This window comes from Siphateles boraxobius, unplaced genomic scaffold (assembly GCF_051911475.1).
Source record: "Siphateles boraxobius isolate OS27281-9 unplaced genomic scaffold, OSU_SipBor_1 25, whole genome shotgun sequence".
Classification (NCBI taxonomy): Eukaryota; Metazoa; Chordata; class Actinopteri; order Cypriniformes; family Leuciscidae; genus Siphateles; species Siphateles boraxobius.
In genome coordinates, this window is record NW_027508866.1 from 11952223 (window position 1) to 11968694 (window position 16472).

General features: G+C 40.7%; 1 protein-coding gene across 1 annotated transcript in view; it reads left to right on the top strand.

Moving 5' to 3' along the window:
• The window catches only part of dchs1b (dachsous cadherin-related 1b), a 99786-nt gene extending 85998 nt beyond the window's left edge, over positions 1–13788 (top strand). Inside the window, exons 12-21 of the mRNA XM_077242657.1 lie at positions 1637–1762; positions 2260–2469; positions 6091–6957; positions 7809–7922; positions 8055–8266; positions 8577–8728; positions 9112–9242; positions 9368–9654; positions 10030–10171; positions 10436–13788. Coding sequence (XP_077098772.1) covers positions 1637–1762; positions 2260–2469; positions 6091–6957; positions 7809–7922; positions 8055–8266; positions 8577–8728; positions 9112–9242; positions 9368–9654; positions 10030–10171; positions 10436–13059 — 4865 coding nt within the window. The 3' untranslated portion in view covers positions 13060–13788. The remainder of the gene's footprint in view (positions 1–1636; positions 1763–2259; positions 2470–6090; positions 6958–7808; positions 7923–8054; positions 8267–8576; positions 8729–9111; positions 9243–9367; positions 9655–10029; positions 10172–10435) is intronic.
• Positions 13789–16472: the final 2684 nt, after the last annotated feature.

Here is a 16472-nt window from a genome sequence, read left to right on the forward strand (position 1 = left end):
AAAAGATACTTTTACACAAATTCTAAATAACAATTCCAAAAATATGTCAAGGTTTTGGTAAGGGATGAGACGAGGACTCAAAGATGCAGAGAAATGGGTTTTTGTTGTTATAAAGAATAAAACACAAACTACCCCGTGGGGGAAAACAGGACTATCAGCTTGACTTGGCAGTACAAGACTTGGTAGCAGGACACAACATGGCTTCAGGGATCAGGAAACAAGGAATGTAAGACAACGAACTGGCACAGGAATGAAAACACAAGCAAAATAAATAGGGAGCAAACAAGGTAAGTAACAAAGGAGGGGAGACAAGTGGGGCAAATGAACCAATAATTATAAATCAATTATCAATAAAACATGACAAAAACATAAGCACATGGCCAGTGAAAAACAAAGTCAAGTGTTCACACAAAACAAGAAAGCACGCAGCTTGTGTTTTTCACTGACTGCGTGCTTTCTTGTCATGTTTTGTGTGAACACGTGACTTGTGATTGTTTTTCACTGGCCCTGTGCTTATGTTTTTGTCATGTTTGTTGCGAATACATGGCCTGTCATGAGTGTGCTTGTGCCATGTGCTTTCCTGTCTATTGTCTTGACCCCACCCATCTTACCTGATGGTAACACAGCTGCACAGGTGTAGTCTAATATGTAGTCATTGTTCATTGCTGAAGTATTTTTTGGCACACAGTGCCGCGACAAATCAATCACTCCTTTACGACTTGCACATTCATTCACTGAGCTCGCGGCTGCTGCAACTTGCGCTCTCTTCACGACTCAACCTCCACGGACAGTTTTTAATGTTTTATCAGACAATAACTACTCAAGATTTTGCTTGAGTATAATTTTCGGGACAATCAGGGCCGGATTCGGGACAACAGCATAGATTTCGGGACTTTCACAAATTTTTCGGGACTTCTGGTCTCCCTACTGTGAGAGAGTGGCATATAGGTTAGTTGTCACAACGAGCGAGAAAGTTTACATGGAGCCTGTTTAATCTCGAACCTCAGAGGAATCACCCGTTTTTTTAGAAAGAAAATGTCAAACAGAGGATAGTTTGCTGGCAAAAAGAGATCAAGACAGAGCTCATAATATGATTCATAAAACAAGAATCAACACTGGCTTGGCGTGAGATGTTGAGAAATGAGGGATTTGAAATGCTTTTTAAAAAAAAGATTTTCCATCTAAACTTGTTATATCTCATAAGCCTAGTAGTGAATGTTTTTTGAGCAGTTTGATAACTATATTCATCTGCAGTCAAGCAGAGCCGAATCACAACCAAAACAATGTTCTGTTTTGTTTTTTCTTTTAAAAAGTTACATAGTGTACCTTTAAATTATTTCTCTTTTAAATAATTCATTTTGTAAATGTAATTTATTGTCAATATTTTAGCTCATAACTGGAAGCCATTCACATACAGTACAACCAAGTGAGATTATGTGGCAACAATGTAGTATACTTTGAAATACTTTGAAAGGTTTCACTTACTAAAAGATAGTAGGCAGCATGCAGTGTTTACTGTGCAGTATTCAGTAGATAGATAATAAGCTAGTATTTGATTCTGATCAGAATTATTGATTTTATATTTCTGTTTTTTCTGATCAGAATTATTGATTTTATATTTCTGTTTTTGTTGCAGGCACGAATGGCTTAGTAATTTACGGTGGTCTGACTGAGGATGGATTTACAATTAATCCAGAGACGGGTGTGATATCTGTCACTCGGGTTCTAGATAGGGAACTTCAGGACCACTACACTTTAACAGGTACATAAACACAGCCAGGATCTACACATAATATGGTTGAAATAGTGTTATTTTAGTATTATTTATTTACTATTATTGTATTTAAGATTTTTGAATAATTTTTTATATTTCGTTTTGAAGTTCATTATTTTGTTCTGTGCTTTTATCGTTTTACATGTTTTTTTGTGTGTTTTTCTATTTAACTTTAATTTATGTAATTTAACTTAAATGGAAAATTCAAAAATCTTGCTTTGGCAACTAACTGAAATAAATCGTTTTTATAAAGTTTAAATTGTAAACTGTGTAAAATGTGTAAATTGTTAAATTGTTGATTATTTTAATAGTAATGATAATTTCAATTACCAAAAAGTGTTAATAGTTTAGTTTTAGTTAACAATAACAACACTGGCCTGAAAAAGTATTATGTGCTACTATAAAATATTATTGTTAATTACTATAATAGTATCAAAACTTATACTAAACTTAATAATCCTCTTTATATCTTGTGAATGTGATAGTGTATGCAAAAGATGGAGGAATACCCCCTAACTTTGCCAAGGCTAAAGTACACATCACAGTGCTGGATGAGAATGATAATGCTCCTGCTTTCGGGCGGCAGCATTACAGTCTGGAAGTGCCTGAGAACCAAGAGCCCGTGGAGCTGTTCAGCCTCAAAGCCACTGACCTGGACACCGGAGAGAGCGGACGACTGGATTATAAGATCACGGGTAAAACTATTTTATTTTTATTTTTTATTCTGTACAGGGGAATCTGTAGAAGAAGAGCTTTTATAGTGGATTACAATCCAGATTTAGAGTCTGTAAGTTTACACATATTGCATGTATTAATTATCTGCGGTCAAGGCACGTTACTGTTCCCTTTCGAGGGAACTCGCGATGCGTCGATGACGCTTTGGGAACGTCTTCGCGTGATTACCTCTGAAGCACTTATGTCAACTAGTCCAATGGAATGAATGAATGAACGCCACGGGCGGGTGACGTCATGTGCCTCAGCAAAGCGCTCTGTGTCAAAACTGTCTGTGAATATTTATTGTTGTCTGTCTGATATATAGGCCTACATATATATATATATACACACTATGGAAACAATTGCACAAACTCTGTGTTCTCCCTGCTCGCGTTATTTAACGAGTGGGGACACACACGAGCTTTATGTGATGTGTTGGAAGTGGAGAATGCGGTATCAGCCTTGTCTGATTGCCAACATTGTGAGAAGCTTTCGCTTCGCTCCCGCCTGTCACTTTTCGAGGGAAGTGGCCAGGCTCGCGATCAGGGTGCAGGACCCGCGTTTGCTGAGGCAGCGCGGAGAATGCATTCCTGTGGATCGCAAATAGGATCTCTTTACGGGGTTGGAGACGGGTCCGTGGATCTTATCTCCTCCCTTTCCACGAGGGATCCATTGCTCTCTCTCCGGTCTCGGAAGCCCGCGCTGCGGTCTCTTCCGCCCGGGGAGAGAGGTCAATGCTTCAGTGCTCTACCTTCGAGAGAGGAGGTACGTGCTGGGCATTGAAAGTAACAAAGCACAGTACATGGGGGAAGTGGATTTGCCATCTCTTTCCCCAGCGTATGAGAAATATATATACTAGGGCTGGGAAAAGATTAATCGCGATTAATCACATCCAAAATAAAAGTTTGTGTTTACATAATATATGTGTGTGCACTGTGTATAATTATTTTGTATATAAATACACACACATGCATGTACTATATATTTAAGAAATATTTTCATGTATATACTGTATATATTTATTTATAATTTATATTATATATAAATATAAATATTTTATATATAAATAAAAAAAATTATTATATGTATACATGCATGTGTGTGCATTTATATATATTTGGATGGGATTAATTGCGATTAATCTTTTCCCAGCCCTAATATATACAAATATATAATAGTTTATATATATAAAATAAATGTATATATAAAAAGAGAATTTATATATATATATATATAAAATAAAATAAAATAAAATAAAATAAAATAAAAATAAAATAAAACTGGTGGAGGTGCTTACCATGGCTGTAGTTAAATGAAATATTTAATGGCCAGCAGAAATAAGGGGGAGCTCGTCCTAAAAATAAAGGACGAGTTTCCTTCCCTCTATTTTTTCACCTCCATCACGAGGCATTCCATTTTTTCCCGATCTGCACAGCGAGCTAACTAGATCATGGAAAAAGCCTTACTCTTCTTGTCTTTTAGCCCCCAAGTTCATGTATATTCAGATATTAGGGGGTTAAGATAGTATGGCTATGGGGCAATACCCCGGGTAGAACAGACGCTTGCTAGCTATCTGTCTCTCGGTTTAGTATCGTCCCTGAAGGCGTCGGCTTCTCTCACTAAACCATTAAAAAATATTTTTTTTTTTAATCTAGTGGGAAAAGCATTTATGGCAGTGGGTCTAGCAGGAGGCTGCTTGCACACTATAGCAGTGCTACAAGCATATCAGGCTGACCTGCTGGGGTATTTGGACAGAAGTGAGGGAGTTTGGCCCGATGGGGTTTGAGAACTTCGTCGGGCCACAGATTTATCTCTCAAGGATACTAAGGAGGCCAAGGGACTCCACCCTGAGGCGGTGGAGCAAATATGGGAGTTTTACGGCCAGGCAGAACTGGATCTGTTCACGTCTCAGCATACGACGCACTGTCCACTCTGGTTCTCTCTCACTCAACCAGCCCCCTCGGGGCTGGATGCTATGGTGCAGACGTGGCCGAGGCTACGTCTGTACGCATTTCCCCCTGTTGCTCTGCTCCCAGGAGTTCTGGAGTGAATCCGCCAGGATGGTATTAGCCTATTGTTAGTAGCACCACCCTGTCCAAGCCGAATTTGGTTTGCGGACCTAATTCTTCTCCTTGACGGCCCTACCTTGGAGATCCCGATCAGGAGAGACCTTCCGTCTCAGGCAGGGGATGCAATATTGCAACACCGGCAGGGGAATTGGAAACTGTGGGTTTGGCCTCTGAGGGGGCCCAACTCATAGAGAGTGGTCTCTCAACCGAGGTTGTTGAGACCATTCTAACCTCCAGAGCTCTCGCTACGAGGAAACTATATCACTATTTCGAGAGTTTTTCACTTCTTGGTGTTACCAGTGTCAGTGGAATCCGGTTAACTGTTCAGTAAACACAGTATTTGAGTTTCTGCAAGAACGCTTTGTATCAGGACTATGTCCTTCCATGCTTAAGGTATACGTGGCGGCCATTGCGGCTTTCCACGCCCTGGTGGGTGGTACATTTTTGGGTCGAGACCCCCTGAACACTCGTTCCCTTCGTGGCACTTTGAGGCTGAGGCCTGCAACTTGCACTAGGGTGCAGGCTTGCGACCTTGCAATAGTTCTAGAAGGCCTATCTGGGGCTCCCTTTGAGCCCTTAGATTTGGTCTCAGAGAAGTTCTTTCTTTTAAGACTATTATCTGCTAGCTATTTCGTCCCTCTAAGAGTCGAGACCTTCAGGCCCTTTCGGACCCCACCTGCCTTGAGTGCAACGGGGATGGCCGAGGCAATCTTAACCCAAACATGGATATGTTCCTAAGGTGCCTACCATTATTCCGAGGCCTATTGTGCTGCAGGTTTCTGTCCTCCCCGTTTATCGGACCAGGAAAAGCTGAACCTTTTGTGCCCAGTGCTTTTGAGTCCTCTGGCCAACCATTTGGTGGTCAGGGCTCATTCCACTAGGAGTATGGCTTGTAAGCTTTATTATCTGGAGTTCTCTCCAAGATGTTTGTGATGCGGCAGGCTGGTCCTCACCGATCACATTCATGAGGTTTTAAAGCTTGGACCTGGATGCTGCCCCAGGTGCTTTTTACTTAGTTTGCCGTCAGTTTTATCATCTGGCATTTTGTAAGTACGGCATATTGGGTATTCTTGTTCCCAAAGCGTCATCGACGCATCGCAAGTTCCCTCGAAAGGGAACGTCTCAGGTTACGACTGTAACCCTAGTTCCCTGAGAAGGGAACGAGATGATGCGTCGCCCTGCCATACTTCCTGCATCCCTGCGATCGACTTTGCTTCGGCACTAGAACACCGGATGTGTAACATTTTTAACACACCGGATGTGCTTATATCCTTTCCTGGTCATGACGTCATCCGCCCGTCCGTTCATTCATTCATTCCATTGGACTAGTTGACATACGTGCTTCATAGGTAATCACGCGAAGGCGTTCCCAAAGCGTCATCGATGCATCGTCTCGTTCCCTTCTCAGGGAACTAGGGTTACAGTCGTAACCTGAGACGTTTTTTGCTCACATTGCAGGCTTGTTTCTTTTAAAAAGAAGACCCACTCTGCTTGATTATTAACAAATGTTTTGTCTGTGTTTTGCTATTCTAGCTGGCGACCCAGATGGTGACTTTCGACTTGTCGGTTCCTCTGGAGCTCTGTCTACTTTAAAACCTCTAGACCGAGAGCGGAAGAACAGTTATTCCTTGGAAGTGGTGGTTCAAGACCATGGCAGCCCTTCACTGAGCAGCACTGCCACTGTGGAAATCTCAGTCCTTGATGTAAACGACAACAGCCCCAAGTTTGACAGCAGTAGCTACACCGTCGATCTCTCAGAAGATGCTCCTGTAGGTTTTGGGGTGTTGGATGCAACAGCCACAGATGTGGATGAGGGTGAAAATGGGCAGATCTTATACTTCCTAAGTCAAGAAGCCAAAGGTGCATTTACAATGCATCCAGACACAGGACGGATCACTACCACAGCACTTCTGGACAGAGAGAAAAGAGCTTCTTACACCTTCCAAGTGTATGCTGTTGACCTTTCACCCGCCGCACCCCGCAACGCTACAGCCCAGGTAACCGTTACCATCCTGGACATCAACGACAATGCACCATTCTTCATCCAGGACCCACTGATTATCAACGTGTCCAGTGGTAGTGTGTCCACGCATCAGGTGGTGGCCACCATGAGAGCAGAAGATAAGGACTTTGGAGCCAATGGGTCGGTGTTTTACCGCTTTGCTATGCCAGTCCGAGGATTTTCTATCAACTCGCTAACGGGGGAGATCCAGACCACAGAGAAGCTGCAGACCCTCACGCAAACCCAACGCACCCTCATAGTGGAGGCTATGGACCAGGGCAGCCCTCCTCAGTCTTCTCTAGGTGTGGTGATGGTCTATGTGAAGGAGGAAAATTACAAGGGCATTCGATTCTCTCGCAACGCCAGAGATGTTAGCTTACAGGAGAATGCAGCTAAAGGTACGCAGAGAATTTACAGCAAAAGATTTGGTGTGCTATTATCCTGGAAATTTTTAATTGTTACACAAAGCAATAAATTGTTCCTTGCTGTCCATTTCATAGAAAAAAGGAATGATAACATTGTCATGTTATAAAATAAATCATAAGTCAGCATTAACCCTATTTTACTTTCTTAATACATGCTGGTGGTGGTATTGTGAACTATTCAGTGAATGTTATTCCCAAAAGAAATACAAATTCCTTGAAATCGTTCATGATTTTGCGTTTCAGCTGATGTCATCACAGGCATGCACAGATATGACCGGGGAAAATAATCTTACATTTTTTGAAAATAATTTCAATATTAATGTAATATAGGGGATGGCAATAATTCAAAATGATAGAACTGGAAATATTTATACATTGTCCCATTGGGACAGAGATGTAACTTTTTATGAACCAGTCAATTCCAGATGGATAATATTTGGTCCCACCATACTTTTTACTTAATTTTTTAATGTCCTGTATTAGTAAAAAACACATTACAAATATAAAATGGGTTGAAAATTCCACATGTTGACTTTGAATGAATATAAGTATCTTATATGTGATGTATCTTCTTACAGGTCAAACAGTGCATTGCAAAACTATACAGACCTCAATTGTCACTCTTTTATTATAAATCTTACACTAAAAGTTAGTCTTTGTGCAATTGTCATTTTAAAGTACTGGCATGAGGCAGTTTGAAAACTTTTGCCATGGACTGTATGATGAAAACTGCAGCACTGTATTTCAGCACTTCCAGGCACAGTCAGTTTTGTGAATCAATTTAAGTGACTATTGAGGGTTTTTGTGTGTATTTTTCCCCACAGGTACTGCAGTCGCCCAGGCTCAGGCTCAGCACCCTGACGGCACCCGCGACGGCATCACTTACACCATCTTCAGTGGGAACAAATACCGTTCCTTCAGCATCAGCTCAAGTACAGGTCAGATAGGACATTTTGACAAGATTTTGACAAGATACATACAAAAACTCATCAGAAAGATGAAAGACAATATTTCTTATTAACAATGCCAGTCAATTGAACTACTTCAATACATTATTGGTGCTTTCATAGGTGAAATCTGGGTACAGAGCTCAAATGGCCTGGATTTTGAGGACACTCCAAGACTCCGTCTAGTGGTGAAGGCTGAAACTACATCCTCAAGCTCCTTCATGGCTGTCAACCTGATTCTTCAGGATGTCAATGACAACTTACCCCGATTCCAGCTGCAGAACTATGTTGCTTATATGCATGAAGCACAGGGCTATGATTTTCCAATCCTTCAGGCAAGGGGTCTTTTACTTTTTTGTACTTCTAAAAGGTCACATATAATTGAAAACACATTGGAAAAAAATTTAAACATTAATATTCTACAAACAACTTTCTTTTACATAGTAACTTTTTTGCTATACTAGCCAATCGTGAGTGAATTGAGAAAATGTACTGTAGGTGTCATGAAACGTTTTTTAACCGTTTTTTACCGTTTTTTCCCTCACATATTTCTTACTTGACATCAGCGAGTGTCAGATTTAAACCATGTATGGCAAGTGTTCATTTTGAACACTCTGCTGATTAACCTGTTTTTGCATGAATTAGGTTATGGCAGAGGATGTTGACCAAGGTCAGAATGGTCAGGTGACTTACTCCATTGAGTCTTCGAGTCAAAGTGGCCTTTTCAAAATTGACCCTCTGACCGGCAGCATCACGACTACGGCCATTATGGACAGGGAAATCTGGAAACAGGCACAGTGAGTGTATATTATGTGTACTGCGCTTCTTCGCCCAATGAAGTCATTGGTCTGCGGGTCTTTAATTTCCCTCTGTTCTGTGGAATGTAACTGTCCTCTCCAGCGTTATTTAGTTTGTGTGTGATGTGTTCAAGCCCTTGTAGTTTTACCTCATGTGTTTTGTTTCTAAAATGTTCCCCTACCCCTATAAAGTGGTGTGTTTTTAATTTACTACATTTTTGGTCTGTTAGAGCTTTTGGATTGTTGCACAAATATTTTTTCCATAAATAGAAGACGTCTTTTGTTCTCTCTCTTGATCTTAAAAAACTGAACAGAAACATCTCTCACGTGATATAAGTCAGAACAAATATATCTAACCCTTTATTTTATCTCATTTGCATCAGGTTGGTGATAAAAGCCACTGATCGTGGTAGCCCCAAGCTAGTAGGCACTGCCACCATCACAGTGATTATTGTCGATCTCAACGACAACAGTCCTACCATCCCAGTGCCACGGGAAATTAGGGTGCCAGAGAGTAAGTGAACTAACTGGTGTCCTTTGACCCTTTATCCTGAAAGACTAAATTACAAGCACCTAAAAGACAAGACTTTTATTACTCTACATGTATCTGAATGTTGTGTCCCTGCTTCCCTCTTCCAGACTCTCTTATCGGCACTGAGATCACCCTGGTTACTGGAAATGATGTGGATTCTGGCCCAGTGCTGTCTTACTCTTTGCAGCTGGATGCTCCATCACAAGGAAAATTTGGTATCCATCGTTACAACGGCCGTGTGTCTCTGACAGCACCACTGGACTTTGAGGAGAGGACATGGTACACATTGACTATTCGAGCTTCAGATTCAAAGCATCAGATTGAAGCCAATTTAACTGTGCTGGTGGAGGACATAAATGATAATACACCTACATTTACACAAGATCTATATCAGGTAACTTTTTCTTTCTACCATTTGAAGTATTTTAAAAGGAGTGACACAATTTGTATCTAGTTTTATTAGGATTGATGTAGGTTTATTGGCTTTGTTCTTCTTTTGTTCATTTTTGTGAAAAGTTTTCAGTTTGAGAAAAAGGGTTTAACTCTCATGGATTAGGAAAACGTTATCCTAAGCACTTGATTAGGACTTGGTTAACATAAATGTATCCCAGAATAAATGTACATGCTTCCATTCGCACCAGTAAAAAGTAAGCAGTCATTTATGATTGCATTTATTCGTTTAGCAGATGCTTTTATTCAAAATGGCATTGCTGTAGATACAGGAAAAAGCTTGCCAAATAACAGCTTTGTTGTTGCTTTTGGTTTCTAGGTAACACTTCCAGAACATTCTCCACCAGGCAGTCCTGTTATCACAGTAACAGCAACAGATCGAGATTCAGGAGAAAATGGAAAGGTCACCTATCGAGTATTGTCTTCAACGAAGGACGGGTTTTACATTGATCCTAAAAATGGTATAAGCTTTATACTAAACATATCAGTGGCATTTACTCATGAATATTCTATTTATAACAAATAGCATCTTGCAACAAATAAATTGCTTATAATAAGTGCAATTAGTAGTGGATGATGAAGTGGTTGGTTGAGTTAATAAATCTACCTACAAGGTCAGCTACTTGCATATAGTTTAAATAGCTACTGCCCATAGTTTTAACATATAGTAAACTATAGTATATAGCATTAACATTGTAGTAAAAACACTTCCCATGTCTTTCTAGGTACACTTTTCATCAGACAGAAAGCAGAATTTGACCCAGAGCAGCCCTCTGTAAGTGTAGTCGTCGAAGCTTGTGATGGAGGATCTCCACCTCTATCATCTTCTGCCACAGTCCAAGTTCAGCTGATGGACGTCAATGATAATGCCCCCATATTCCATCAGTTGGAGTACAAAGCCACAGTGTCTGAGGACCAGCTACCTGGAGCCACTATCCTGACCTTAGAGGCAGTAGATGGAGACCTATCTCAGGAAAACTCTGGTTTTGATTTTGCAATCGCCAGTGGGAATGTTGGAAATGCTTTCCAGTTTGAGAGTAGCGTTCGTTTCATAGAGGGCCATGGCTTCCAGACCGTAGGAACCCTGATCTTGGCGGAGCGACTGGATTTTGAGGCGTTATCACACTATAACCTTACCATTGCGGTCTCGGACCGTGGTATTCCACAACGCAGCTCCAGCGTACCAGCCATCATCACAGTCACTGATGTGAATGACAACCCTCCTGTCTTTGGCAGAGCTGAGTACATAGTGGCTTTGAGTGAAGGGGCAGCTGCTGGTACAGAATTCTTACGTTTGACTGCAACTGATCCCGATTCAGCTCCCTATGCTGAGGTCCAGTACAGCATCAGCTCTGGAGATGAGATGAAACTCTTCTCTGTGGATCAGTGGACTGGGGCACTGAAGCTTCAAAGACCTTTAGACAGAGAGAACCGAACTTCCCATGTGGTTATAGTACAAGCTTCAGATGGCCATGGTCATTTTGCCTTGGCTCCTATTAATGTAGAGGTAAAGGACATTAATGACAACAGACCTTACTTTCCCATTGCTATGTTAACGGCCAGTGTCCGTGAGAACCAGCCACCCAACTCTGCTGTGACTGTGTTACATGCAATCGATTATGACACAGGAGTTTATGGACAGCTGAAGTATTTTTTGATGGACCACTCCAGCCTAGGAAAAGACCTCTTCTTGGTAGATCAGAACTCTGGTGAAGTTCGTACCAGGCAGATATTTGATTTTGAGAAGGTAAACTCATTTAACTTCATTGCTTTGGCTGTGGATGCAGGCAACAACTCAGCTACAGTCACAGTGCAGGTCTATGTCACAGGGGAGGATGAGTATGACCCAGTTTTCACATATTCAGACTTGTCCTTTGAGGTACCAGAGGGAGCTAAGAAAGGTCAGAGCATTGGGCAAGTACAGGCCAAAGATGAGGATGGTGGGGTGGATGGGATTGTACTGTACTCCTTCCCCAATTCCTCCCCTTACTTCGCTGTGAATAAGACCAGTGGTGTAATCTACCTAAAGATGGACAGCTCTGGCAGCTCAAGTGGTGGGAGTCGCTCAAAGAGAGAAACTCGCCTAATGACTATGGATGTTACTGCACACAGCCCCCTTGACACATCGAGAGTAGCTTCTGCTCAGCTAATCATTGATGTCACCAACACATCCTTTGGTCTCACAACAGACTTTAATGTCCTCCTTGTGAGCATAATTGCTGCCTCTCTTGGAGTAATAGTCTTGTTAGTCATAATTGCTGTGGCCCTTTATCTAGTAAGATCAAAGCGCAAGAAGAAAGGACAAGACACAGGGAATAGTACTGTATCTCCAGGCACAGCTTTGCAAAACTTGGATGAGTCTAAACCCGCAGGGGGCGACAGGATCTATCATCAAGCACTTCCTGGATATGCAGGTGATGAAGAAGGAACAGGTGGAGGCTCCTATACTCGAGGAGGATCCTTAGATCCTTCTCACTCCAGTGGACGGGGATCCGCAGAAGCGGCAGAGGATGATGAAATCCGGATGATCAATGAGTACCCAAGAGTTGCAAGCATCACCTCCTCAATGCAAGAGCACATCTCTGCCAGGGGCCCTGATTCAGGTATCCAACAGGATGCGGACCAACTCTCTGATATTTCTTGTGAACCAGGGCCACTTGATGCAAGCCAGTGGTTCAAAAATAAGAAACTGGGAAGCATCAGTGGGAGTCTCAGTGGTACCCTACTGTCTGGTCAGCTCCCAGTCTATAGAGATGAAGGTGCGGGCTACCTTGGAGTAGGTCGTGGGTTGAATATTTCCCATCCGAAAGATTATGCTTTCCCCGAAGATGGAAAACCCTCAGTTGATGGCTCCCTCACAGCCATAGTGGCAAGTGACGAGGAACTGCGAGGCAGCTACAACTGGGACTACCTTCTCAACTGGTGCCCTCAGTTCCAACCCCTAGCCAGTGTCTTCACAGAAATTGCCAGACTAAAAGATGAGAGCTTACCTCCCAACAACCCACGTAGACCTTTCCAACCCAAAGTCAAGACAGACCCCAAGCCAAGAATTGACCCTCCACCCCTCATTACCTCAGTGGCTCATCCAGGGGCCAAATCTGTCCCACCCAAACCCGCCATAGCACGGACGTTCCACCACTTAGCATCTCTAAGGCGTTCACCTATAAGCCATGAGGGTTCCATCTCTTCAGCAGCGATGTCTCCCAGTTTCTCCCCTTCTCTGTCCCCACTTGCTGCACGGTCACCAGCCGTCTCCCCATTCGGGGTCACTCAAGGTCCCTCAGCTTCCATCATCAGCACCACAGAGCACTCTCTGGAGCACAGTGATGAGGCTGAGATGAGAATTTAATGCTACATTGCACTTCATTTTGTGGAGGCCATTTTATGTCTTTTGATAAGACATTATATTAGTCACACTTAGCAATGTTGCATACCTGAAAAAGGCAGCATGAAGAATCAGTCGCTAAGCCATGATGGTGACGCAGGTGTCTGGTTACTGAAAGGGTAAAAACATTGTGTAGTGACGTTACCCTTCTTCAGAGCCACCGCAGTGTTGATGTGAAGTGAGTTATGTGTTGCTTTGTTTTGTCTCGCTGGCTGGCCAGGAAGGCAAGACGTTGACTGCTCCTTTTGTTTATTTCTTTTTATATTGATGACTCAAACAGCTTTGAAACTCCAGTGTTAAGTCCATCCAAAATAGCTGCTATTGTCATACTTTGTAGGCCGCAATGAGAACTCTGTAGAAACTCAAACTGATGTCACTATATTTGTTTATTACCAGGAGATGTTATTTTTTCTTTCTTTTCTTTTGTATTTTTAAAAAAAATGCTAATCAGTTTCATTTATATGTTTTTATGAAAGACTTGCCATTGCTTTGAGTGAAGGAGTTCTTACATTTTAGTGACATTTTTTGTATGTATATTTATATGTATGCTAGCCATAATAAGTGTATTATCATTGTATAGTGTCTAGGATCACCATACTTTGCGGTTGTGAAAATTGTGACACTTGTAATGTGAATGATTGGAAGATTGTTGTATTTTATTATTTATAAAGAGAAAGGCTGAAAGTGTTGAAACTTCCCATGTTGCATAGTGTTGTATTATAGGCCTTTTCAAGTTGTATTGTCTTTTGCCCTTTGAACTAGATTGTTAGCATCTTAGCTAATTTATTGTAAAAAAAAAAAGAAAAAAGAAAAAAAGACGGGCCATACTTTTTTCGGCTCATCAGGAGACCTTTCGAGAAATTGGTGAAACCTCAAAGTCTCTTCTGTATATAGATGGGTTTCTTCCAAAACAGCAGCTCTCTCACACTGTTTCTATGCTGCTTTTTCTGACAATAAAAAAAGTTTTGTATTGTCTACATAACTTACGGTTGGGTCTTTAGTAAATTTAGAGTGAAAAAACTTTTGGCCCATCATCTAGGATGTAGTTTATTCACCTTTCAGAGCAAGTCACTAGACAATGGACCTTCTTTTGTAATACACAGTGGATATTTCTCTGTTTCGAAAAAAAGCTTCTGAAGTGCCCTGCAATTTTTTGTTATTTTTTTTATTTTTTATCTAACAATCTCGGTGGAAAGAGATTTAAGCATTTGAATGACCAGAGGGGCTGTTTTGCTACCTGGTGCATGCCTGATACCGCCACTGCCTCAAGTGTAACTGGACTCTGTTTAGCACTCCGAACAAATGCAACTCAAAGAGGGGTCTGACATTTTTGAAGTCTGTCTTGCACAATTCATTTTAAAATTTGACATTTAATTGTGTCATAGTCTGGAAAACAACAGATTCCAAGATGGCTGCCTACATTCCAGCAGCAGTACAGTTTAAATCATCTGTACATATTTAAATCAAACATTAAATTCCTACTGATTTCTGAGTCTTCTGTCTTCCTTCCTCCAAGTTCAAATCAAAACATGGATGGGGAGTTTCAAAGTAACTTAAGTGTAGCAAAAGGCCAATCATCTGGCTTTTAGAAAAAAAATGAAACAGGAGGGGTCAAAGTCAAATTTGTCCTTCATTAAAAAGCAATTTGAAAGGATACAGTATGTTCCAAATACCTAGACTAAAGCCGGGCCTCAGGCTGTGTATAGCTAGACACAGGATGTGCCCATTTTAAAATCGCAGCCATTAAGAAACATTTCCATGAATGTAAAAAAAAAAATGCATATTAACATTTATGCACCATATGAATTAGCTCAAATATCTATGACTGATTATATTTGCTATAATTGTACAGTATCATGTAAGACATTTTAACAGGAATTCACTCATATGTAATTATGTACATATATTTCTCTCCATATGCAATGGACAAAAATACAGGAAAAGGTACATCTTTGTATCTTATGCATATTAGTATACCTTTTGAGGATACTGCCCCAGTAACAAGCTGTTGTGTAGTATTTTGTTTTTTTTACAGTGTATATGAAACTGAAGCACACCTTAGATGCTCTCACATTCTGCCTTTGTTTCTACCGTATTGAGTTTTCTCATCCCCTGTTGTGAAGTTGGTTTTGGCTGAGATTCAGCTCCCCTCCATCTCTGTGCTATGCATGTCTAACTGATTTACACCATCCCAGATATCACAAAGAAATAACAGTCTCATTCACTTGCACAGTCAGTGTTTTATAAACACTGCAATGAGTTGTGTGACCACTGTATAAACATGTTTTCTTTATCACTGATATTATTTTCAGGATGAGATTTAACCTTATCTGTTATGATCATTGTGATGCCATTTACGCTTATCTATGTAGTATGCATCTCTGTGTTATCAAGACATGTTATCAAGTCTAGTTACTACACAGTTTGTACATTTTTGCTGTTGCTTCTTTCTGTGTCAGACATTATAAGTAAAAGGCTGCTGAAGGATTTGGGGCAATTTCTGTTATGTCTTCCCATTTTTCTCACCATCATTTATTGCCAGAGCTGTGGGAAATTGTTTTGCAGAGCAACATTTTTAACTTCCTGTGATTTATTTTATATTTTATTACTATTTTATTTTATTATTTATGCAATCTCATCCATGACACATGAATGTTTATGCACTCTGATCTACACAAAAGTAAAAAGAGAGGATCTGAATAGCTACTTATTACATACAAAAATCGAAGACCTAAAAACGATAGCAGAGAAAATATTACCACATATAAAACCATGAAGCATGTCGCACATGTTTGTGTGGGTCTCTGCTGCTGAAATGGGTTTATCAGGTCATCAGACATATGTCAAGCTTTTCCCATTAAAGATTATATAGATACGAATAATCATGAATGTTCGCCCTGCATTGCACTGTAACACCGTCCTCAGAAAGATACATAGTGTGTCTGCAAATCTAAGAGCTAACCTCTGGTTTTGATATTAAACTGCAATGTTTTTTTAATTAATAACATGAGATAAATGAAAAAGTGATTAGTGGGCAGTTTATGCGTTTTTAAGATTTATAATTTTTTTAACTCTTCAGTAGAAAAACAAGGGAAGTCTCCATAGCACCAATCATGTTGAAAATACACATCAAAGAAAGATTCCACAGTTTTGGACTTGGCTATTAAAACAAGTCTGCTATTCCCATCAGGTCAGTAGTAAATTGAACGATCCCTGCATTCCTCATGGAAAAAAAGTCAGATGTATCTTTCATTGATTAGAATCAATGAATCGCTCTGCATATTTAAAATTAGTGAAGTAGAATAGAAACCAAACGGTAAATGTCTCAGTGAAATTTGAGTTATGCCAAACATACATTTTAAATTACAGGACTGACG